Raw genomic sequence first — 25,135 nt, forward strand, 5'->3', positions numbered from 1 at the left:
GGGCACCTTACACGACCAGTCAATTACTCTGCTGTCGTTTTCTGTTATTTTCTCTCTATAGGGCGGACGTGTACTCAAATGTACTGAAAGCTCTCTCCCTTAGCTTTAGTGATAATAGCTCAGTAGTGAATGTGTCAGAGGCAGAGCAATTGGAAACTAACGTTATGATGGTCATAGTGGCTTCATACTAGCCGGACTGCCATCTGGCTTCAACTGAAAAATAAAGGACAGCTCTACCCTATTCTTACAGGGACAACCAAATAACATAGGTTGCACTAACAGACATGACCTGGTACATTGATGCACTGGTTTACTTTCCCCTTTAAAATGATCAAATACAGAAAGAACCTTGTTTTTCTGCAGTTTTCACCCCAACAGTGACCACCTGCTCCCAATCTTTAATAGTATCGCAGAGCTGACAATCTTTAATAGTATTGTAGAGGTCACTCAGCTCTATTGTAGAATATATGACAGGAAAGGCCGAGACCCGCTAGAAATACTGCTCTGATCAAACCTCAGCTTCCCAAAATATATCCTATTCTGAAGAGGGAAGTGAGGACGCTGGTAACATTGCAGTAATGGAATAACATTCAATCACCATAATATCCAGACAATGTTTTATTTCAGAATTAACAGATGAGCAATAGAAACTACAGATGAATGAACTCAAAATACAAACGCTTGTAGTGTATATCATTTGAAAAAGTGTTCGCAAAACCCCCAATTCTCACACATTTGACAAATCTTTAAGACCTCTGCATTAGTGAGCGAGGTCACACTTTATTTGGATAGTCCGCATTATCCATCTGTAGATGCTCTACAGATAGTATGACTATATGTTGATAAGGTTACAGTTAGGGTAAAGAATAAGGGTCAGGGTTAAGGATATGATTAGTAGGTACAGTGCATTCAGGAAGGATTCAGACCCCTTCCCTTTTTTGCGTTTTGTTACGCTAGCCTTTTTCTAAAATAGATCATTTGTTCCCTCAATCTACACACAATACTCCATAATGACAAAGCGGTTCTGAATAACCTGTTTTCGCTTTGTCATTATAGGGTATTGTGTATAGATTGATGAGGGGGGGGGACTATTTAATCCATTTTAGAATAAGGCTGTAATGTAACAAAATGTGGAAAAAGTCAAATGGTCTGAATACTTTGCGATTGCACTGTAGTGGAAATGTTACTGATAGTCTATAGAGCAGTGATCTCCAAGGCATTCCTAGTCTAATCGCCAAACGTTTCTGTAAACAAAAAAACAGTGGTAAGCCTTGCGCTGTCAGTGGTAGACGCACTCGATTCAGCTGCCCTGTATGCCGGGTAGGCGATGTGTTCCCATTTCATATGTCTGAAGGTACAAACTATGCCTTCCCGGTGGGAGCAAATCAAGTGAAGTGTAGGCCTACCACTGGCCAATCGAATGGCTCAGATTAACATATCTGCAGTAAAAGTAGCAGGCGTAAAAGAACGCTACAGCAAAGTTGAGGCTGTAAGATTTTTAAACGTTTAAAAACCATGACCAGAGAGAGACTCAGCAAATACAGCAAAGAATGAGTAGGAAAGTGTATCGATTGGCTTGCGTTATTATTAGCGGCTTCGGTCTTATTTAATATCGAGGAAGACGGTGGCCCTTCTTGGTCAGTGTCAGCGGAGGAAAGAGAGAGCAGAGGGATGTTGAGACGGACCCTCAGTCTGCTGCTCTCTCCCTCTGCTGAGACTGACCATCAGATGCAGGCACCGTGAGACCAGAAAACAGAAAAAAAGTGAATTATTTCAAATGTACGCTCACTCAGCCGTGCTTCACAAGTAATACAACAACTGATCTATTATTGGTGTGATCCTATAGCCTACATCAAATATATATATTTTTTAATGGTCTGAAGAATAACAATGCATTGGCAGGGCAATTCAAGCAAAGCCAATATGCAGTGATAATGTTCTATACAAATCTCATTAATACAGTGCTGTTTTTAATAGGGTGATATTGCATAGGTTTACGTTCAAGTTATCATTTTTTTTTTTTTTACACATGTTCCACAGTAGAGCTCGGCTGTAGAACATCTACAGATGGACTATCCAAACAAAGTGTTACCGTGAGGGAGACCTTCCGTTTCTTTACAAGGTTGTTTTAACATTACAACATTTTAGGAATTTCAGTTTGGGGTTATTAAAACATTTAACATATATGAGACATGGCAAAGCAGTTTTGAGAATAAAGAAAAAGAGCATATTCAATCACAGTCAGCACTTTAAGTGGTGTCTTCCTAATAAAATGGCATGCAGTACAGTCTTTTTATTTTAAAAAGGCACTTATCCACTAGTGAAAGTAGAAAACAGCTAAGTGAATGAGAAGGTCAGGTGCACACAAAAGCACAATAAATGTAGGTTAACAAACATTTGTTTAGTAAATAAATGAAACTTTAGCGATGGAAACATGAAGACATTTCATCACAATATCAACCTTTTGAAATATGACATTAAGAAATTTTTTAATTTATCTATTAAAAATATAATTAAAAAAACATTCATACAATGACTGTTTTTACTTAGACTAATATGCATTCATTTAAGAAACAAAAATGCATACAGTATGTAGTGTATTTTAAAATGGCAAACAGCACATACAATAGTAGAAGTTATTATTATAGCACATCAAATATTTGGAATAATGGAATCTATAAAAAAATATTGATAATACCAATGCTGAATGTCCTGAATTGGTTCGTAGTGTTCTTTGCAAGGGACAACTTCCCTTGAAGCATGTAATTGGGGAAAAAACGATTGAAACTTGAATGTGATACCCCATAAAATGAGTCACCCCCAACACAGCATATTCACTCCACGTTTCTGTACCTGGTGAAGAGGTTGTACAGCACCCTCAGGGTTGACTTGAGGTCACAGTTCACGATATCTGGGAAATAAGGGAATTAATAACATTTAAATAAACACAGACAGCAATCTCTCTCTCAAAAAAAAATGTTTTGATAGAGTCAATACCAGTAAAATCTTTTTTTATTTTTTAAAATTGAATTCTATCAGGATATGCAGTATAAAGGAAATGTTTTGACCATGAGAAATGATTCAGGTACAACACTGCCAATGAAAAAGGTACACCGACCATGAATGTGTTTCAACACGCATTCACAGACACACTACTACATAATACTAAAGACAAATTAACAAAGACGCACAAACCCCAACAAGTAAACATATCCATTAAGGGGCTTGGTGTGTAGTGCTTTTACTTTACCAAAGTGTGGCATTTAAGATTTACTGAATGGATTTGTACCGTAGAGGAGCATATAGCCAATTCTCTTGGAACAGTTCGAATGGAAGATAAAGCAAAACTTACGTGAGAATATTGCTGTCAGGGCTTCTTGCCTGACAGAATTCTCACCCAAAAAATACTGGACTTTAAATTAGGAGGCAAATGTATTGCGACGTTATGGTTTTGCACCAAATTTCCAGAATTAATCTTCTTAAATATAAGAAAAAGGACAAAAAAATGTAAAAGTCATAAAAAAAAAAATTGTCCATGGGAACTATATAAACAGCATCCTAAAGGAAAACACCTACCTTCAGGTCTAGGTTTGGGTCTCTCCAAACCTCCGTCTTGCATCAGCTCAAAAGAGAAGGACACGTTGTGCACCTGCATTAGAAACACAATGACAACAACATTACACAACAGAAGAGCAAGCCACACACAGGTAGGCCTAGAGTATGAGGAAACAGCTCCTAAACCATAACACACCTATACAATTCACACAAGTCATTACAGCTCCCCTACCACAGGTTCCTAGGTGTGTAAACATCAGCTCAATAAACCCATAAGCTCTTCACAGCTGGACAAACAGTCACTCAGCACCAGACAAAAAGGAGGGGGGGGGGTGGGGGGGTTCTATCAGAATTTGGTTGTTGTTTGGTTCATGTGAAAGTGTGGTACTGAGTGTCAGAGCAGAATGTGGGAAGACTTAGAACAGACCAGCTAGGAGGTGAAGGCAAATAAGGAAATATGGAGTGGATAATTAGTAGCCAAAGCTTAAGAGAAAGAGAGCGCTTGAGACAGAAGAAAGAGTGAGAGAGCGAAAGAAAAGGAAGAACAAGAGTTAAAAATCAAGCAATACCAAGACTGACCATTGGAGGATTCCTTCAGGCGAGTACCAGGGACTCCTATATAGCAGCTGTCCCTGAAAAGACCCCCTGTCCCTTCTCCCCCCTCTCCCTGCATTAGCGCTAATCTCCTGGCCACTTATTGATTTTCTGTGCAGGAGCAGATTACAGATGCTGCCTGCCGGGTGCCCACTGCCTGGCACAGCACAGCCGGCTGGAGAGGACCCAGTCTCAGGCCTGACAGGGCGTCCCTTTAGAAAGCCTGCTAAGAATAGCCGTCAAGAGGCTTTCGGTTGCACATTGTCTGTCTGACAATATGGAATAATCTTCATGATAAATACTAATATCAGCAAATATAATTAATCACTGAGGGATTAGCCATCTTGAAGTAAAAAATTATGCAAATGTTTGAATTAAACAATTAGGGCCTGAAAAAAACAATTTGCTGGAAATGTATGAAATGGAACAAAACAAAGACTAGTGTGTTCACTGTCATTAAAGTGTACCACACCGAGCAAAGATAGAATTTGGGAAAATGTAGAGTAAATGTCAACATACCTGTTGTTCAAAGTTCTCAGGAGTCAGGAAGAAATTATAGAGTGGAACAAAGTAGCCCTCCAGCAATCCCATCAGCAGAACAAGGTACACACCGTCAGCAAACTAAAGAATAAAAAAACATGCTTATTCATATCAATATACAAGAGGTATGATTCTAATTAGATACAGTTGAAGTCGGAAGTTTACATACACTTAGGTTGGAGTCATTAAAACTCGTTTTTCAACTACTCCACAAATTTCTTGTTAATTAACAAACTCTGGTTTTGGCAAGTCAGTTAGCACATCTACTTAGTGCATGACAAGTAATTTTTCCAACAATTGTTTACAGACAGATTATTTCACTTAATCTCAATTCCAGTGTCAGAAGTTTACATACACAAAGTTGACTGTGCCTTTAAACAGCTTGGAAATTCCAGAAAATTATGTCATGGCATTAGAAGCTTCTGATAGGCTAATTGACATCATTTGAGTCAATTGGAGGTGTACCTGTGGATGTATTTCAAGGCCTACCTTCAAACTCCGTGCCTCTTTGCTTGACATCATGGGAAAATCAAAATAAATCAATTGTAGACCTCCACAAGTCTGATTCATCCTTGGGAGCAATTTCCAAACACCTGAAGGTACCACGTTCATCTGTACAAATAGTACGCAAGCATAAACACCATGGGACCACACAGCCGTCATACCGCTCAGGAAGGAGACGCGTTCTGTCTTCTAGAGATTAACGTACTTTGGTGCGAATAGTGCAAATCAATTCCAGAACAACAGCAAAGGGCCTTGTGAAGATGCTGGAGGAAACAGGTACAAAAAGTATCTATATCCACAGTAAAACAAGTCGTATATCGACACAACCTGAAAGGCCGCTCAGCAAGGAAGAAGCCACTGCTCCAAAACCGCCATAAAAAAAGCCAGACTATGGTTTGCAACTGCACATGGGGACAAAGGTCGTACTTTTTGGAGAAATGTCCTCTGGTCTGATGAAACAAAAATAGAACTGTTTGGCCATAATGACCATTGCTATATTTGGAGGAAAAAGGGGGAGGCTTGCAAGCCGAAGAACCCCATCTCAACCGTGAAGCGCGGGAGTGGCAGCATCATGTTGTGGGTGTGCTTTGCTGCAGGAGGGACTGGTGCACTTCACAAAATAGATGGAATCATGAGGGATCATGAGGATGGAAAATTATGTGGATATATTGAAGCAACATCTCAAGATAGTCAGGAAGTTAAAGCTTGGTCGCAAATGTGTTTTCCAAATGGACAATGACCCCAAGCATACTTCCAAAGTTGTGGCAAAATGGCTTAAGGACAACAAAGTCAAGGTATTGGAGTGGCCATCACAAAGCCCTGACCTCAATCCTATAGAATATTTGTGGGCAGAACTGAAAAAGCGTGTGCGAGCAAGGGGCCCCACAAACCTGACTCAGTTACACCAGCTCTGTCAGGAAGAATGTGCCAAAATTCACCCAACTTATTGTGGGAAGCTTGTGGAAGGCTACCCGAAACGTTTAACCCAAGTTAAACAATTTAAAGGCAATGCTACCAAATTGAGTGTATGTAAACTTCTGACCCACTGGGAATGTGATGAAATAAATAAAAGCTGAAATAAATCCTTCTCGCTACTATTATTCTGACATTTCACATTCTTAAAATAAAGTGGTGATCCGAACAGGGATCAAGACAGGGACAGGGAATGTTTACTAGGATTAAATGTCAGGAATTGTGAAAAACTGAGTTGAAATGTATTTGGCTAAGGTGTATGTAAACTTCCGATTTCAACTGTAATTCTAGTTCATACTGTACCTGTGTGTCCAGTTCAGCCACCTCCAGATTGAGTTTGTTCAAGTGTTTGTTCACAAAGGTGATGAGAGTCTATGGAAACAGCAGTAATTTCTGTGAGACACGCCAACAGTACAACAGAAAACTCTACTACTACTACTACTACTACTACTACTAGTATTAACACACACTACCTTTTTTACCACATTGAGCTTGTCTGGAGCATGATCAAACAGGGTGTCGAAAGCATCTCGCTCTTAATGGATGGAGAGAACAGTCATACCGTTACTCACAGAAACGAGGTAAAAAGCATCAAGGTTGTCATATACTGAAAACAGCGATGAAAAATAAAAAATAAAAATAAGTGTCAAATTTACTGCGACTGATTAAAAGATGGATTAGGAGAGAATAAACCAAGTAGAAGACATACCATGTCTGCCAGATAAAGCCCTGAGGGAAAAGAGAAAGACAAAACAAGATATAAAAGCTCCATTTGGTCTACCAGGACAGCTCACGAAGAACTTCATTAAAATGTTCACATTAGCCTACTTTACATTTTAGTAATTTAGCAGATGGACGCTCTTATCCAGTGCGAATTACAGTAGTGAGAGAGTACATTTTCATACTGGTCCCCCATGGGATTCGAACCCACAACCCTGGCGTTGCAAGCGCCTTGCTCTACCAAGTGAGCCACATGGGATTATTCCACAACTACTAAATCTTTCAAATTATTACCAATTCTACAAGGTATGACCCCAAACATCGAGAAGAGGCAACTCTCCTCAATGTAATCCTCACAAATATTCCTGATAGGCATCAGTCTGGAATTTTCTGTAATGACCTTAGTGATCACAGTTTTACAGCCTGTGTCTGTAATGGCTGCTCAATGAAACAACCTGTCTTGATTGTCATAGACACTTGCTAAAAAACTTTAAACGAGCAAGCCTTCCTTCATGAACTGGCCTCTAAGATGGTATAGAATCAGCTTGATCCCCTCTGTCGAAGACACTTGGACCTTCTTTTCTTGATATTTTCAGTGATATTATTAACAAACACACCCCCATAAAGAAAATTTGTATTAGAAACTGGTCTAGCCCCTGGTTCGACTGGGATCTTGCAGAGTTACTCCACCTCAAGAATTGCATTTGGCGAAAGGCTCAGCACACGCATACTCCGGCTGACTGTTTCTCGTTCAGGCAAATGAGAAATAAGTGCACTCAGGCTATCCGGAAGGCCAAAGTTAGTTACTTTAAGGAGCAGTTCTCTCTCTGTGGGTCTAACCCCAAGAAGTTCTGGAAAACAGTTAAAGACCTGGGGAATAAACCCTCCTCCTCACAGTTGCCCATGTCCCTTAATGTTGATGATGTGGTTGTTACTGACAAGAAGCACAAGGCTGAGCTCTTTAATCACCACTTCATTAAGGCAGGATTCCTATTGGACTCAGCCATGCCTCCTTGCCCGTTCAACATTTCCTCATCTCCCACCCCTTCTAATGCAACTATCCCCGATTCTTCTCCCTCTCTTTCCCCTGCCCGCTACAAAGTTTCTCCCTGCAGGCAGTCACTGAGTCTGAGGTGCTAAAGGAGCACCTTAAACTGGACCCTCAAAAAACATCTGGGTCAGATGGTTTAGCCCCTTTCTTCTTTAACGTTGCTGCCCCTATCATCGCCAAGTCTGTCGCTCCTTTCTGGGGAGGTTCCCATTGCTTGGAAGGCAGCCACGGTTCATCCTTTATTTGAAAGGGGGAGATCAAGCTGATCCTAACTGTTATAGGCCTATTTCTATTTTGCTCCATCTATCAAAATAATCAATAATGTCAATAATCAACTGACTGGCTTTCTTGATGTCTATAGTATTCTTTTGGGTATGCAATCTGGTTTCCGCTCAGGTTATGGATGTGTAACTGCAACCTTAAGAAGGTCCTCAATGATGTCACCATTGCCCTTGATTCTAAGCAATGTTGTGCTGCTATTTTTATTGACTTGGCCAAAGCTTTTAATACGGTAGACCATTCCTTTCTTGTGGGCCAGCTAAGGAGTATTGGTGTCTCTGATGGGTCTTTGGCCTGGTTTGCTAACTACCGCTCAAAGAGTGCAGTGCATAAAGTCAAAATCTGCTGTCTCAGCCACTGCCTGTCACCAAGAGAGTACCCCAAGGCTCGATCCTAGGCCCCCCGCACTTCTCAATTTACATCAACAACATAGCTCAGGCAGTAGGAAGTGCTCTCATCCATTTATATGCAGATGGTAGTCCTCTACTCAGCTGGCCCATCCCCGGATATTGTGTTAAATGTTCTAAAACAAAGCTTTCTTAGTGTCCAACAAGCTTTCACTACCTTTAATCTTGTTCTGAACAACTCCAAAACAAAGGTAATCTGGTTTGTTAAGAAGAATGCCCCTCTCCCCACAGGTGTTATTACTACCTCTGAGGGTTTAGAGCTTGAGGTAGTCACCTCATACAAGTACTTGGGAGTATGGCTAGGCAGTACACTGTCCTTCTCTCAGCACATATCAAAGCTGCAGGCTAAAGTTAAATCTAGACTTGGTTTCCTCTATCATAATCACTCCTCTTCACCCCAGCTGCCAAACTAACCCTGATTCAGATGACCATCCTACCCATGCTAGATTACAGAGACATAATTTATAGATCGGCAGGTAAGGGTGCTCTCGAGCAGCTAGATGTTCTTTACCATTTGGCCATCAGATTTGCCAGCAATGCTCCTTATAGGACACATCACTGCACTCTATACTCCCCTGTAAACTGGTCATCTCTGTATACCTGTCGCCACTCCTCTTCTCAGTTCGCTGCAGCTAGCGACTGGAACGAGCTGCAACAAACACTCAAACTGGACAGTTTTATCTCAATCTCTTCATTCAAAGACTCAATCATGGACACTCTCCTGTCCCAGCCTCCAGTATTTATGCTGCAGTAGTTTATGTGTCAGGGGGCTAGGGTCAGTTTGTTATATCTGGAGTACTTCTCATGTCCTATTCGGTGTCCTGTGTGAATTTAAGTATGCCCTCTCTAATTCTCTCTTTCTCTCTCTCGGAGGACCTGAGCCCTAGGACCATGCCTCAGGACTACCTGACATGATGACCCCTTGCTGTCCTCAGTCCACCTGGATGTGCTGCTGCTCCAGTTTCAACTGTTCTGCCTGTGATTATTATTATTTGACCATGCTGGTCATTTATGAACATTTGAACATCTTGGCCATGTTCTGTTATAATCTCCACCCGGCACAGCCAGAAGAGGACTGGCCACCCCACATAGCCTGGTTCCTCTCTAGGTTTCTTCCTAGGTTTTGGCCTTTCTAGGAAGTTTTTCCCTAGCCACCGTGCTTCTACACCTGCATTGCTTGCTGTTTGGGGTTTTAGGCTGGGGTTCTTACAGCACTTTGAGATATCAGCGATGTACGAAGGGCTATATAAATAAATTTGATTTGACTCTTACTGACAGTTGTGGCTGCTTTGTGTGATGTATTGTTGTCTCTACCTTCTAGCCCTTTCTGCTGTTGTCTGTGCCCAATAATGTTTGTACCATGTTTTGTGCTGCTACCATGTTGTTATGTTGCCTTACTATGTTGTTGTCTTAGGTCTCTCTTTACATAGTGTTGTCTCTCTTGTCCTATATTTATATGTAATTCTTTTTAAACCCAGGCCCCCATAGGAGGCCTTTTGGTAGGCCGTCATTGTAAATAAGAATGTGTTCTTAACTGACTTGCCTAGTTAAATAAAAAATAAAAAAATACTATTGATACATTGATATCAACCTGATACAGCGGAATGTTGGTGGTGAATACAGTAATGTTGTTGTACACAAGCGATTAATTTCACTGAACATTAACAGAATGGGCCACTAGGCATTGTCACACATGTTGAGTCAAGGGGCTGCTGCAACATCCCAACAGCTATCACACAAAAGACACGCACAAACACACGCACATACGACACCCTTTCTCTTCATGGTGTAATCCCTGATGGCAGGGCAACGGTCCTGGTCATATGATAACAGCCCTGTGACCGTGACCATGATATGAGCGCTTTGCTCGCCCACTAATCTCCCCAGCTGCTCTGGACCTGCTGGTCCGCTCCAACCTCAGCTGGGGCAACGCTACACTGGCAAGGAACCATCACGTCCCTGTTTATACAATGGTCAACTGTGTTCATACACACTTGTGAAATAATTGTTCTTGAAAAATGTATTAATAGGATGCGGTTATTACATAAAGGCTACAGAGGGGATTGCATTTGAGAGATGCAAATCTATATCAAAGTACTTCATATTGTAAATAGGAGATTGCATTGTGTTTTGGGGAAGACAGTGGTATGCAGTGGTGAACCCATCCCTATTTCTGACAAAACAAAGCTCTCACACTGAGTGAGAAGGAGTGTGTTCTCCCAATGACTGGTTCATCCCATCAGAGAAAAACGTGACCTACTCTGTATTGCCCGTGATCTCCTCCTGGATCTGACGAGATTGCAGAATCCCCTCCCTTTTCTGAGAGAAAATAAAGAAAAATAGAAACCGGAAAAGGAACAGAGTAAATAGGCATTTTAACAGTCAGATTTAGCCGGTGGTAACTTGTGGAATAGACACCGGCTGGAATGCGGTTTTAACCAATCAGCATTAGACCCACCCGTTGTATAATTTGACAAAGTATTGTAGTACTGCAATTTATCGTAAAACAGTATTTATAAGCATGTATAGCGAAGTTATTATAACATGGAACAAAACAGGTGTATGACCTCAGAGACTTATATCAAGTTCCATTCATGTGTTCTATGCACCAAGCAAAATAAGAGAATTTACAGTACCTGAACCACCACTACTTGGATGGACACGTGATCAGGAAGTCTGATTGGTGCTCTGAAGTGCTGAGATAGCGCCACCAACAGGTGAAGAATGGCCACTATACTCTTAGCATGGACCGCTGGGCAAGAGAACGACATAAATGGGGATTTGCTTTAGTTTTCATTGGTTGGAAGATCAATCACTGAAGGAAACAATGTTTTGATTCCCGCCTAATAAAAAGAAGCTAAATTAAAGGAGAGGTATCTCAAAGCCCTCTGATATCGGCCTGATCCTCTCAGCCTAAGAGGATCAGAACAGAAGTGTGTGTTACATCTCCCTTAAGTGTTTTCTTCAGCTTAAAAGAAAAAGGTTGAAAGCAGGGAACAACGCATTGATTTGGTTAGCGCTTGGTTGACAGTATTCTGCTGTAAATTCGATCAAAAACGCCATCATATCATACAAGTGTTCCTCTTTCGTGATGTAGTCATGCATTTACCTCTTACCGTAAGCCGAGATCCACATTAGCGCCACTGGCTGCCCCAGGCGCAATTATTATGGTTTTTGAAAAGCAAAGTAATACAAAAAAATAAAACACCGCACATACTCTGCTGTTCCATCACGTGCCATGATGTGACTTAAAACAACACTGTTTTAATCATGGCACGTCTTTGTTGTTTGGAATATTGCAAACAGACGTAGCAGTTTCACCGCTACGGAGTCCAACTTTAATGAATATGTATATTTCTGGACTACTTCCTTCAAATCACTTCATCCCTACAACTCTCTTTCCGTTTCTCATACATGTACGCTAATGATAAAACACAAGCTAGGACGCTATTACCAGTGTCATCATATTCTTGTTAAAAGCCTCATAAAATAGAGACATCACGGCAAACCTAAAGTGCTTTACCTAAATGTACTGTATGGACAGACATTCCTTCTCCATTAGAGACGGCTCAATGGGAAGCAGAGAAAACTCGACGACCAGTGTATGGACTGGTAACAAGCTGAAGTCCCCATGTATTCCACTTGTCTGACCACTTTGGCTCACTCAACAACTACTGTGTGCTGAGTCTCTCTCACCAAAGAGAGGAAAATGGACTGAAACATGGAGGGACTGTCCAATAAGAACGCTTGTTATCATTTTCCGTTTGCGTAATGTCTTGCTACGGTGTGCCCTAATTAATATGACCAAGTTCTCAGCCTCTACTTACAGTCCACGTTCCATTTGATGCTCCTGGCAGAGACCTTGATGGAGTCGTTGATCCTCTCCAGCACCGTCTGTAGTTTCTGTTTCTGGGCGATCTCCGACTGGGTCACCTCAGCTACATTTAGCTTCTCCCCCTCCAGCTTCTCTGAAACACATATACAAAGAAAACAGCATGTATTACATTTGGTCGGGGGTCTTCTTTAGCATAAATACAGGCATTTGCACAATAAGAAAAAGGCCTGAGAGAAAATGGTCAGAGGGAGAAGGCGAGCGGTAGTAGTGATCCTTTAAGTTTGATGGAGAACCATTAAATGGACTTGTTCCTCACCAAAGAGTTTCTGCAGAACCTGCCCATCATATAGATCCTCAGCCAGGTCCTTCACGATGATCCTCTCCCCCACCAACACATCATTGATCCAGTCGATCAACACCTTCTGGAGTTCCTGTAGTTTCTGGTCGTTCTTGGAGTTGGGGTCGACCATGGTGCGGACCTCATTCTCCTCTGTAGGAACAGAAAGCAAGATTAGGTATAGCCAGTGTCAAGGCGTCTCATCTTCTATGGCCAGGGATCTCAGATAGGGACTGCACTGTACTGCACTTACCTAGCATGGTGTCTTCTGGGTCCAGTTCGTATTGGGTGGGGCTCAAGGGCAGGTTGATGGCGTTCATCCCCTCTTCCTGGAGCTCAGACACTGTAGGGAGAGCACGTAACGTCACTCAAGGCATCCTCTCAAACCGCCATCTTTGAGTGCAACAGCTATAAATTCACGTAGGTTGTAAGTGGCTTACTGTTTGTGCCTCCTAACAGTGATAATTCGACCAAAAAAAAGAAGCTTTCTACAACTTAGGCTACTACACGTTTCAGATTGCTCAGTACTTTGCTGCTCTTAGGACCAGCTAAGCGTTTGCCAGTATGGCAAATCCAGCAGACATAAGCACGGAGGGTCAGGGGAAATGAGAGGTTGTTGTTAAGGCGGGGGACAACTACTAGGATAGGGACCAGCACATGATAGCACTGTAATAGTGTTCCCACACCCCTAACACACTAGCTAACTACTACCACAGCTATTTGGTCAACATAGCCTAGCGCTAACACAGGACCGGGCGTTGCCTTCTTTATCATGTCTAACATGGTATATTATTGAGGCGTAGCGGTTATTTCTGGAAGTGGTTTTACTCGTCAAGGAATATTTTCTTAGAAGGTGCTGCTCATTGGGAAAACACGGCAATTTTATCTCAAGTCCAGGTAATGCCCTTCTGTCCTCCAGACAGGCATTTCCTCATAGTCTACTACTTATTGGCCCTCATCCGTACACTCCTCCTCCCTAGGCTATATCTCACAATATAGGAGACGTGTTCTAATGGTGATGATTCTTATGTATTCTTAAATCAATAGCAGCAGCTACAATTGATTCTTAAACCAATATCACGTTTTCTCCTTAGATCACTGCACCACCTCAGCTTTCTGTGTCACCGTTCCTAAAGTCAGCTTTATCTGATCTGACACTGTTCTCAGTTAATCAAGACAATATACTTCCCCCACCTGTTAGTAGCCCATTTATCACACAGAACTTCCTGGTTTCCCATCAACCCCTGCCTTGCCCAAGCATGCGTTTCACTATACTGCTTCGTGTCAGTTTCAGTGACACCTGTAGTGGTGTGAACATCCGGTGCTGGATTTCTCATCCTTCCTTCCCAGCGAGGATGACATCCTCATAATCAACACCATCAGCAGCCCTAATTCGGACCGCCTGTGTAGCGTCATATCAAGACTAAGGAGAATATCCTGTGCCTTGACAGCACGACATATAGTGCCTTCAGAAATTATTCACTTTTTCCAGATTTTGTTGTGTAACAGCCTGAATTTAAAATTGATTAATGGACATACAATTATCTGTAAGGTCCGTCAGTCGAGGCATAAATTTCAAAAACAGATCCAACCACAAAGACCAGGGAGGTTTTTCAATGCCTCGGAAAGAAGGGCACCTATTGGTAGATGGGGGGGGGGGGGGGGGGGGGGGCAGACATTGAATATCCATTTGAGCATGGTGAAATTATTAACTACACATTGGATAGTATATAAATTCACTCAGTCACTACAATGACACAGACGTCCTTTCCAATTCAGTTGCCGGAGAGGAAGGAAACCGCTCAGGGATTTCACAATGAGGCCAATGGTGACTTTAAAACTGTGAAAGTTTAATGGCTGTGAAGGGAGAAAACTGAGGATGGATCAACAATGTTGTTACTCCACAATACTAACTTAATTGACAGAGTGAGAAGGAAGCCTGTACAGAATACAAATATTCCAAAACAGTTGTTGTCTGCAACAAGGCACGAAAGTAGTACTGCAAAAAAATGTAGCAAAGCAATTAGCTTTTTGTCCTTAATACAAAGTGAATCCAATATAACATTAGTGAGTATCACTCTCCATATTTTCAAACATAGTGGCAGTGGTGTGAAGTACTTAAGTAGTACTTCAAAGTATTTTTTATCTAAGTACTTTTTGGGGGTATCTGTACTTGAATATTTATATTTTTGCCAACTTTTACTTCACTACATTCCTTAAGAAAATTATTTTTCCTGGCACCAAAAAGTACTCGTTACATTTTGACAGGAAAATGGTCCATTTCACACACTTATCAAGAGAACATCCCTGGTCATCCATACTGCCTTTGATCTGGCGGACTCACTAAACACAAATGCTTCGTTTGTAAATTATGTCGGAGTGTTGGAGTGTGCCCCCAACTAACCACCAAAAAAATTTAAATAAAATTGTGCGGTCTGGTTTTCTTAATATAGGGAATTTGAATTGGTTTAGACTTTTACTTTTGATACTTAAGTACATTCCAGCAATTCCATTTTCTTATGATACTTAAGTATATTTAAAACTCAAATACTTTTAGACTTTTAATCAAGTAGAATTTTACTGGGTGACTTTCACTTTTACTTTAGTCTTTTTTAAAATTAAGGGTATCTTTACTTTTACTCAAGTATGACAATTGAGTACTTTTCCCATCACTGCATAGTGTTATGGGTATGATTTTAAATCGCTAAGGACTTTTTCAGGATAAAAAAAGAAATGGCGCTAAGCAGAGGCAAAATTCTAGTTCAGTCTTTTTCACCAGACACTGGGAGATGAATTCACCTTTCAACAGGACAATAACCTAAAACACAAAGCCAAATATACACGGGAGTTGCTTACCAAGAAGACAATGAATGTTCCTGAGTGACTGAGTTACAGTTGACTTAAATCTATGGCAAGACCAGAAAATGGTTGTCAAGGAATAATCAACAACTAATCTGACAGAGCATGAAGAATTTTGAAAAGAGTAATGGAATTGTGCAAATGTTGCACAATCCAGGTGTTGAAAGCTCCTCGAGACTTACCCAGAAAGACTCACAAATGCTTCTACAAAGTATTACCTCAGGGGTGTGAATACTTATGTAAATGAGATTATATGCATTACATTTTCAATGAATTAGCAAACATTTCTCAAAACATGTTTTCACTTTTTTTTTGTATATAGCCTCGTTGTCATTTTTAAGTGTTTACTTTTTATTTTTATGTAAATATTTTCTGAACTCTATTTCTTGAACTGCATTGTTGGTTAAAATTATTTGGCATTTATGACAAATAAAATTTGATATGTGGAATAAGTAAAGGGGTATGAATACTTTGAGGGCACTGTATGCCTTCTCTCAGAAATAATTGTATGACTGAAAATTGCATGCATCAGAGTGTCCACAAAAAAATAGAGGTATTGTCACTGCCCTCCCAATCACACATTTAAATTATCTCCATAAACAATGTCCTCTTGACCAGCAGAGATTCACATACAGAGCATGTGATGCTATGAGTTGGGGTGCTAATCCTATCCCAGACCTGCTACAGACACTGGGTCTCCATTCCTCATCCACTTTCCTTCATATGAACTGATGTGAAGGACCTGGATTGGTGAAAGCAAGTAACGGGTAGGTATCCACCACACATTGCTTACACCCATCCTGCAACACCATCTATGTGTAAATGAAGGAAGGGAAAGCAGCAAAGGACGCCACTTTAGATTGTTGAAATGCAGCCACAGTGTTTCTCCTTCCTCTCCTCATGCTCCAGCAGTGGGTGGGTGAATACTAACAGGCGGTCTTACCTGGTGGGCAGAGTGCTCCACAGCCCATCTCTCCATTCTCTGAGTTTCCAGCATCTTCCCTTCACTGACTCATCCTCTCCTCCAGCCTGCTTAACATCCACTGTCCTGTCTAGAACACTCTCTGTCTCGCCCTTTCCTCCCTCTCCCGCCGCGGTCCAATCAACAGGCTTGTTCAAGGCCGTACCCCCTCTCTTCCTCCCCATCGTAAAATGTCAGAGAGCTTTAAATTAAATATACTGCCGCAACGCGGGACCAGAGACGCTTTCCATCAAATCACTAGGAACACACTGCGGACATCCTGGCCAGTGTGCTCCGCTTTGGATGTGTGTGAGGGAGAGACGGGATAGGGCTCAGCTGTGGTGTGTCAACCACTCAGCCCTGTGAACCCTGATTGATACAAACCAATCATAACAAGTGCAGGTCCAAGCAACCACATTTTGGGGGCCCCCTGGAGATCGGGGGCACTCTGAACAGGACAAACGAAGTGGGAACATTTCCACTTAATGTGTAACTAATTCATTTGATGATGATCCTATCTCATTTGCACATGTTGTATATAGATTTTCCTACTGTATTATCGATTGTATGTTTGTTTATTCCATGTGTAACTCGGTGTTGTTGTATGTGTTGAACTGCTTTGCTTTAGCTAGGCCAGGTCGCAGTATCAAATGAGCACTTGTTCTCAACTAGCCTACCTGGTTAAATAGTGGTGAAATAAAAAACATAAATCAAAAAAGGAACTTGAGGCGAAACAACGGGCAACTCGTTCATTTTATAGGTGTGTTCATCCTGTAGCAGTGAAATAAAGGACATACACTAGCAGTGCAGCTGCTCCTGGAGTTGTGTTTGCTCTTGCCTCATTCCAGAGTAATTGCATCTGAAGTAGTAGCGTACCCTACTTGGCATCCATAGCCTGCAGCTACAGTGAGTAACTCTACTAGGCACTGCAGGCACTCCCAGGCTGCCCTGCAGGCACTCCCAGGCTGCCCTGCAGGCACTCCCAGGCTGCCCTGCAGGCACTCCCAGGCTGCCCTGCAGGCACTCCCAGGCTGCCCTGCAGGCCAACTCGAGTCAATACAAGAACGTTGAATTACAAGAAAGTGAGTAGTACCCTACTCCATTCTGATCTCTTCAATGAATCTGCAGTTCGGAAAGCAGGCAAAGGCGATATTCCTTTACCAATAACGAATAGACAGAATTAGACAATGGTCGAGGCATGACTTCATTACACAACGGATTGAAACAATGTTGAAGCGACTAGCTAATTACAATGAGCCTACACGGTCGTTCCATAAAATACTTATTTTCTGCTTGTGCTTTGCTGATGTTTAAAAAAAATGTTTTATACACATGCTACTTCACGTAAGTACAGTTTAGACATGAAAACATATTGTTTTGATCAGAAAATGTACCTTCTTTTGCCTTCTTTCTTCTTACTAAAGTTCCTCCAAGTTTTCCCAGGAACGAGTCATCTTTCTTTCTGGAAGAGGGTGATTTCGGAGTCGTCGGCGACGGAGAGGATGGCGACTTTTGCGGCGAAGTAGCCATGATACAATTTATCCAAAAGTACAATCAATATTGTAAAAGTTGAGTGGGTCTCTGAAATAAATAGATTTTCAAGTCAGTTCTGCTCAAATCAGTTTTCACTCCCTAAAGCGGAAACGGAATTTCATCCAGCCTTAAATCCCTTCCTTGTTCCCTCCCCTATTTCCATTGTAAATAAAACCCTACTGGCTGAATACATTGTAGTTAGCAACTGGCCCCTGTTTGCTTTGACCAGTGTGCTATGTAACTTCTGATTTATCACAAACACATTTCTTCATTATCATATTTTTCTAGTGATATCAGTAAGGATGCATAGACATTGTTATAGGCGTTATTCTAATACCACCAAAATAGGCTTTGATCCTCAGAAAGTTCTACAGATGCACCAATGAAAGCATCTTGATTGGCTGCATCACCGCATGGTATGGCAACCCAGCAAACATGTCCATATTGGTACGATGTGGGTCCAATGCGGGCTAAAATATTGGCTCCACGTAGGCTGCCCACAATGGGCCGTTGCGCCTTTGCTCATCAGATCCAGATTGGTCCTCAAGGGATTTGCCCAGTGTGGGCAGGCCATATCTGGTGAGGGCAGCCCATACTTTTCCTGTAATAAGCCCATCTTTTCCCAGCAAACATGCCCACATTGGCACGATGTGTGTGGGTGTGGGATAGCCCGTGCTGGGCTTGGTGTGGGATAGCCCGTGCTGGGCTTGGTGTGGGATAGCCCATGCTGGGTTTGGTTTAGACTAGCCAGTGTTGGGATTAACCTTGTTGGGCTGATGTGGGATGGCTGTGGGCTGGCCCATGCTGGGATAGCCCGTATTTGGTAGGTGTGGACTTGTTATGGCTTTTTGTGGGCTAGCCCCTGTCCACATGAGGCCAATGGGGTTATGTTTGCTGGGAACTGCTTGGCATTCGACCGCAAGGCGCTACATAGGGTAGAGCATATGGCCCAGTACATTACTGGGGCCTAGCTCCCTGCCATCCAAGACCGCTTACTCTATTCCAGGTAATGTCAAAGGAAGGCCCTAAAAATTGTCAAAGACTCCAGTTACCCAAGTCATAGACTGTTCTCTCTGCTACCTCACAACAAGCCAAAGTCTGGAGCCAACAGTACCCTAAATAGCTCTACCCCCAAGCCATGAGACTGCTAAATAATTACCAAATAGCTACCAGGACAATTTGCAATGACCTTTTTTGCACTAACTCTTTTGACTCATCAGATACGCGGCTTCTACTGTTTATCTATCCTGTTGCCTATTCACTTTACCCCTACTAACAGTACCAGAGTTTGGACACACATACTCATTCAAGGGTTTTTCTTTATTTTGCTATTTTCTACATTGTAGAATAATAGTGAAGACTTCAAAACTATGAAATAACACACATGGAATCATGTAGTAATAATTTAAAAAGTGTTAAACACATCAAAATATATTTTATATTTGAGATTCTTCAAAGTAGCCACCCTTTGCCAAGTTTTTTTTTTAAAACATTTTTATTTATCTAGGGAAGCCAGTTAAGAACAAATTCTTATTTACAATGACGGCCTACACCAGCCAAACCCTCCCCTAACAACGCTGAGACAATGGTGCGGCGCCCTATGGCACTCCCGATCATGGCCGGTTGTGATACAGCCCGGGATCGAACCGGGATCTGTAGTGACGCCTCTAGCACTGAGATACGTGCCTTAGACCACTGCGGCACTCAGGGTAGGTTTGGGTAAGTTACTTCCTAAATGTCATCCGTTAGTTACCTGTCCAAAATTGTAATCAGTAACATAACTTTTGGATTACCCAAACTCAGTAACGTAATCTGATTACATTCGGTTACTTTTAGATGACTTTCCCCTTAAGAGGCATTAGAAGAAGACAGAAATGTATGTTACCAATTGAACCACATCTATTGCAGGATAAATCAATGTTAAATTTTACATAGCTGGTCATATATGGATGTTAAATTTTACTTTATGGGTTGGTTATGTAGGCTTCTTCTAACCCATCACGTTCTACTACATATAATAATACAATTCAATTATATCTTTACATTAAAAACCAAAGTCTATCAGAATTCCAGTCATTAAAATAAATGTTATACCCCTTGATCTTCAAGAATAGGACTTGGAAATATGGAAGTATAGATTTGCCAAATTGTTTTACCTGAGCATAACCCCAAAACAAAGGATTTATTAGCCAGCCCTACTCTGTTTATGATTTTGTTGTCATGGAGGACTGATTAGGCTCATTGATTCGAGTTGAAAAATAAATGCTGCTCTCATGGAATTGCTTGGTTTGAGCATTACTGAAAAGTGCTATTTACATGTGAAAAATGAATACCATACGCATCATTTACTATAGGCCTATTGTTTCACTTTTTTGGCAACACTTTAACATCATGATAATATGCAGCTGTTAAAAGGGCAAATCCACAGTGAAACAATAAATAAACGGCCATCCCGCCTCTGTTTTGGTAAAAAGCTGAGCGATGGGCCTGGAGAAATGTAACCACTCTCAGAATAACAGACAGAGCTATGGATGCAAGGAATGACCATCCATGATATCAACATGATTGTTTTAGCCATGTTATGAGGTTATACAGTGTTAGTTTACATTTACATTGTTTACAAACATTGGAGAAAAACACACTTATATTTTGGGTTCTTATGGAGTGTGACAGTTGAACTAAGATCATGAGGCATTTCGAAGTTATATTCTTCAAGAATGAATGGATATATATATACAGTACCAGTCAAAAGTTTGGACACACCTACTCATTTAAGGGTTATTCTTTATTTTTAACATTTGCTACATTGTAGAATAATACTGAAGACATAAAAACTATGAAATAACACATATGGAATCATGTAGTAACCAAAAAAATGTTAAACAAATTAAAAATAAATCATATTTGAGATTCTTCAAAGTAGCCACCCTTTGCCTTGATGACAGCTTTGCACACTATTTCATAGTTTATGTCTTCACTATTATGTAGAAAAGAGTCCAAATAAAGAAAAACCCTGGAATGAGTAGGTGTCCAAACTTTTGACTGGTACTGTACATAAGCAATATTTTTCTTTGAGAGGGAAAATGCATTTGATAGGCTGAATCTATGGGTTTCTGTAGTGTTTATAAGTGCTTTCCAGTGCAACTGAAAAAGTGTTCTATATTATTCTATTTATAAGACTGCATAACATTAAAGTTTTCTTGGTAAGGCATACAGTCTCGGGAGACTGAAGGCTGTCTCGGGAGACTAGCCTAAACAAACACTTGATGTACAACCCTCAGGTCCATAAGAGGTGTGGTCCTCAAGTAGGAATTGACAAGTCAAATTGATATACATATTCAAAAGGGTCATCATGCCACGTGCGGCCAAATCCAGTAGGGTAGTCACTAGTAGTGAAGTCACTTGTCTCTTCTGCCTGTGGAGCTGCATGGTGCTGTAGCCTTTTCCCTGCCCCCGAGGGCTGATTCTCTTCAGGTCCAGTGGAACTGGTAGCCTCTAGACAGTACCAGGCTCTCCGGGTCTCTGTCCTCAGCCCTCTCCTGCAGCCGCTGCTCCTCCAGCAGGCTGACCAGAGTGTCTCTCCTCTCCACCACCTTCATGATCTCCGTCAGCATCTCCTGTTCCTCCGCCAGCTCACTGGGGCTCTTCTTGGAATCTGCAAAGGGCCACAGCAGATAAAGGGCAGTGGCGCAAATGTATAACAGTGGTAAGTACAGAATGTGTAACAGCTGCGCACTACAATTGCACAGTACTACGCTACAATTACAGAGTATGTGACCCATACCCTCTATGGACATCCTGCATCGTAGATCCCTCTGTAGTTGACTCTGTCTGTCCTCCAGCTCGAGTTCCTGAGCACTAACAACAGACAAGACAACCCATTTTCAAACACTCTTCACTCCATAAGGCAGTCACACTATCTGAGAATGCACTGTGCCTCTCATCTTTTCCTACTTACAATATGACCAGCTCCTCCTCATAGCGTGCCAGTCTGTTCTTCTCCAGGACCAGCTTGAACCACATTTGAAGGAGCTCGTGCTCATCAGAGAGACCATCACCTTTGTCTGATAGTGGGAGAGAGCAAGGTCACAATCAGTTACCCCAACCCCGTATAGAAGTTTGATCATCCTGTTTCTTCATTCCTCATTACGTCCAAGGTCGACTAATAAGCTCCCTGTCACAAGGTTATACAGTAGACGGACATAGTAATCGTCCAGCTGTACATGAGCCGATAACGTAAATGGGTCATTCCATCAATTCGGTGCCTTTTGAGAAGTATAACTTGGTGGGGGGGGAAAAAACGCTAGATTTTCACCTGATTTTAACATTCTGTAATAGAGAGCACATGTTCATCTTCATAAAAAGTGTTCTCTCCATCTCAATAAATAAAAAATGTAAATGAATATAGAAAGTGCCTATTAAGTGCCAAATAAAGTAACAGGGTTGACGATTTCATCTTAAATCAGCCATAAATCCCCCCGGTCACAAAGGGATTGGAAGCTTGTTGTGTGGAACAGGGAGTGGCAATTGAACGCAAGCGTCACAATTTGTATTTATTGTTGAAACATTTCTAGCCTGTCTATTTATGCATAACAGCATTGACGTGTTATGTTCAACCTGCTCAGTTTTCCACCACAAAACACCAGCAAATGGCCAAAAAGAGTAGAACCAGCTCACCTATTTTTACACTATGATTTTTTCTATTAGATGTTCAAGGTTTCTTTTGAAAAACGTTACAAAATATGAATAGTTTCACCATATTAGAACACGAGTTCAGTTCATGTAACAGAGTTGACCTTAAAATGAGGGACAGACGTAAATGAATCACTAATCACTTGAAATAAATAATAATATTCAAAATGGACTTTGCCAAAGAAGCAAAATACCTAAGGCTTTACAATGAAGGTGAACTTGGAGAAATGTTGGGGTTAAGTGAGTTAAAACCTTCCTGGAAGGTCACATGGAGGGACATGTCAAAAATGGCACTTCAGCACTGGTTGAATCAACATTGTTCCCACGTCATTTCAATGAAATTACATTGAACAAACGTGGAATAGACGTTGAACTGACAACTGTGCCCAGTGGGTTCTGTCCTTTTTCAGATGAAGAATCTGATTGATTGAATTCTCCATGTGGTCTATAGTAAAGGGGACTTCATATAACCGACTTTTAAAATTCAATATTGGTCCACAATTTCTACTTAAAATATCAAAGGGACGCAAAAGCCAATCACTTCGTGGATCGGCCTAATGCTAACGCTAGCGACTTCATGAAGCACTTTATAATGGACAGTCGTAACTATCAGAGGTTAAAGAGTTAACTTTTGAAAATGTAATAGCATGAAAGCGTAACGCTCAGACAACAGGCTAAAGGTATTTATTTAAACTGCATAAGTGCATTCTCCATACTAGTGTGTCATTTAAACAAGTTAGTGGGTGACTGGATCTGGAGCAATTGATTTATATGTCAAAGCTACTAACACGGAGATTTAAATTAACTACAGATATGAAATATTAGACCCATTAGAGGAGTGTGTTTGATTGAACGACAGCTCCTCGTGCCTTTTTTAAATCTTCTGAAACATTATGCCGTCTTTGTTGTCAGAAGGTTAAGAGGAAACGCCTTCTCTACCATTGCCACATACTGTAGAGCACTGTGACCCTTGCCTTCAAATACCCCTGCAAACATCTATTGATTCATTTTATTTTATTTTACCTAGACAAATCTATTTTGATTGAGGAGAGTCCGATACAAAGTCTAAACTTAGTGTTCCTTTTTCAAACTCAGAATCTTGCCATGCACATAAACCTGTCATTGTCTGACAACTACCCCTGCCCTCTTTCTATCCATTTGGAGTACGTTAATAACGTAAATGAACAAAGAGTCTATTGAGCCAAGAGCCCTTCGCTATAATGCAATTATCCAAACAAAGCAAAAACATCTGCACAATGACGGCCACATCACAAGAGAATATCTCTGTGTAGTTTTAGAATCAGAATTTGCAAGGTCATTCACTCTACTGAGAGGAGCCTGCCTGTTAATGTATCTGTCTCAAATGGTACTTAGACAAGATACACTCAGTCATTCAGTGGAGGCTTTTAACATAGAGCCTGACTATTGAGTTTACACAAAAATGTGCTTTCCATTTGAGAATAGAAGAGAAAAAATGTGGATGAAACAATTGCATTACTTAGTTCTGTGTGCTTTTATGCACTGTAATCTAATTTAATATAATTGTAATAAAAGTAACAGCTAACTATGCTTAAACTCCCAATAATTATTTATCTGGAGGGTGCAGAAGGAACAAACATATTTCTGAGAAACGTATGAAAATCCCATTTACAATTCCGGCAAAACACAATTTACCTTTGAGGACTATGATTATCAGTATAAAAACATGACTTGTTAAAAGGAATGACTGTTTTTCATTCTAAAATGGCTGTCTTTAATGGCTAACTTGTATATCACGATGTGCAGTGGAAATGAAACATGGGTTGCTTTCCCACCGCCTTCCTCTCTTCACAAGGCCAATTGCCACTGTAATGATTTCAAAACAATTTTAGCTTGAGGTTATTTTGGTTATTAAGGTTATTTTGAATGCAAATGACTATAATTTGGTGCCATTTTTATTTTATATTTTCCTAGCAAAGGCATCAGAGTAGTTCTGACTGTAGACTACTCTAGATAAGGAAATTGAAATAATGATTAGAGAAGCATTGCCACTTTCAAACCTCACAGAAACCGGTCAACTAGAACGAGCATAGGTCTTTCTGAATACAGTATTTACGTGTCTCGGCTATATGTTCTTGGCTGAGGTTAAACAAAGATGAAGAGGGTTCCATTATCAGCCATGCCTTTCTCCGCTCTCTGTTCATAGCGGTCTTCACGTGCCATGTCTTTGTGTGGTACCTTCAGAGAATAAGGCATCTCTGATGCAAGGACAAGGACGCCAACTTACTGAACATTCTGATTTTGATCCTTCCAATCC

At 41.1% G+C, this 25,135-nt stretch overlaps 2 protein-coding genes across 8 annotated transcripts in view; both read right to left on the minus strand.

Annotated features, from left to right (window-relative positions):
- Nucleotides 1-600: 600 nt before the first annotated feature.
- Nucleotides 601-18,311, minus strand: LOC109889584 (alpha-parvin). The gene is made up of 12 exons (XM_031823038.1): nt 18,009-18,311; nt 13,048-13,137; nt 12,774-12,947; nt 12,450-12,590; nt 11,259-11,374; nt 10,883-10,941; nt 6,875-6,894; nt 6,639-6,700; nt 6,469-6,537; nt 4,669-4,770; nt 3,577-3,649; nt 601-2,911 (listed from the first exon to the last, which is right to left on the minus strand). Exons 1-12 carry the CDS (start codon nt 18,142-18,144, stop codon nt 2,835-2,837), a joined length of 1,119 nt encoding a protein of 372 aa, XP_031678898.1. The 5' UTR covers nt 18,145-18,311; the 3' UTR covers nt 601-2,834.
- Nucleotides 18,312-20,709: 2,398 nt separating this feature from the next.
- Nucleotides 20,710-25,135, minus strand: part of LOC109889585 (protein-methionine sulfoxide oxidase mical2b) — an 81,535-nt gene continuing 77,109 nt past the window's right edge. For all 7 annotated transcript variants that reach the window (XM_031823045.1, XM_020481131.2, XM_031823043.1 and 4 more), the window contains 3 exons: nt 22,106-22,211; nt 21,932-22,005; nt 20,710-21,802 (listed from right to left, as the gene is read on the minus strand). In XM_031823045.1, coding sequence (XP_031678905.1) covers nt 21,618-21,802; nt 21,932-22,005; nt 22,106-22,211 — 365 coding nt within the window. In that variant the 3' untranslated portion in view covers nt 20,710-21,617. The remainder of the gene's footprint in view (nt 21,803-21,931; nt 22,006-22,105; nt 22,212-25,135) is intronic.

The sequence above is a fragment of the Oncorhynchus kisutch genome, linkage group LG4 (assembly GCF_002021735.2).
Source record: "Oncorhynchus kisutch isolate 150728-3 linkage group LG4, Okis_V2, whole genome shotgun sequence".
NCBI lineage: Eukaryota > Metazoa > Chordata > Actinopteri > Salmoniformes > Salmonidae > Oncorhynchus > Oncorhynchus kisutch.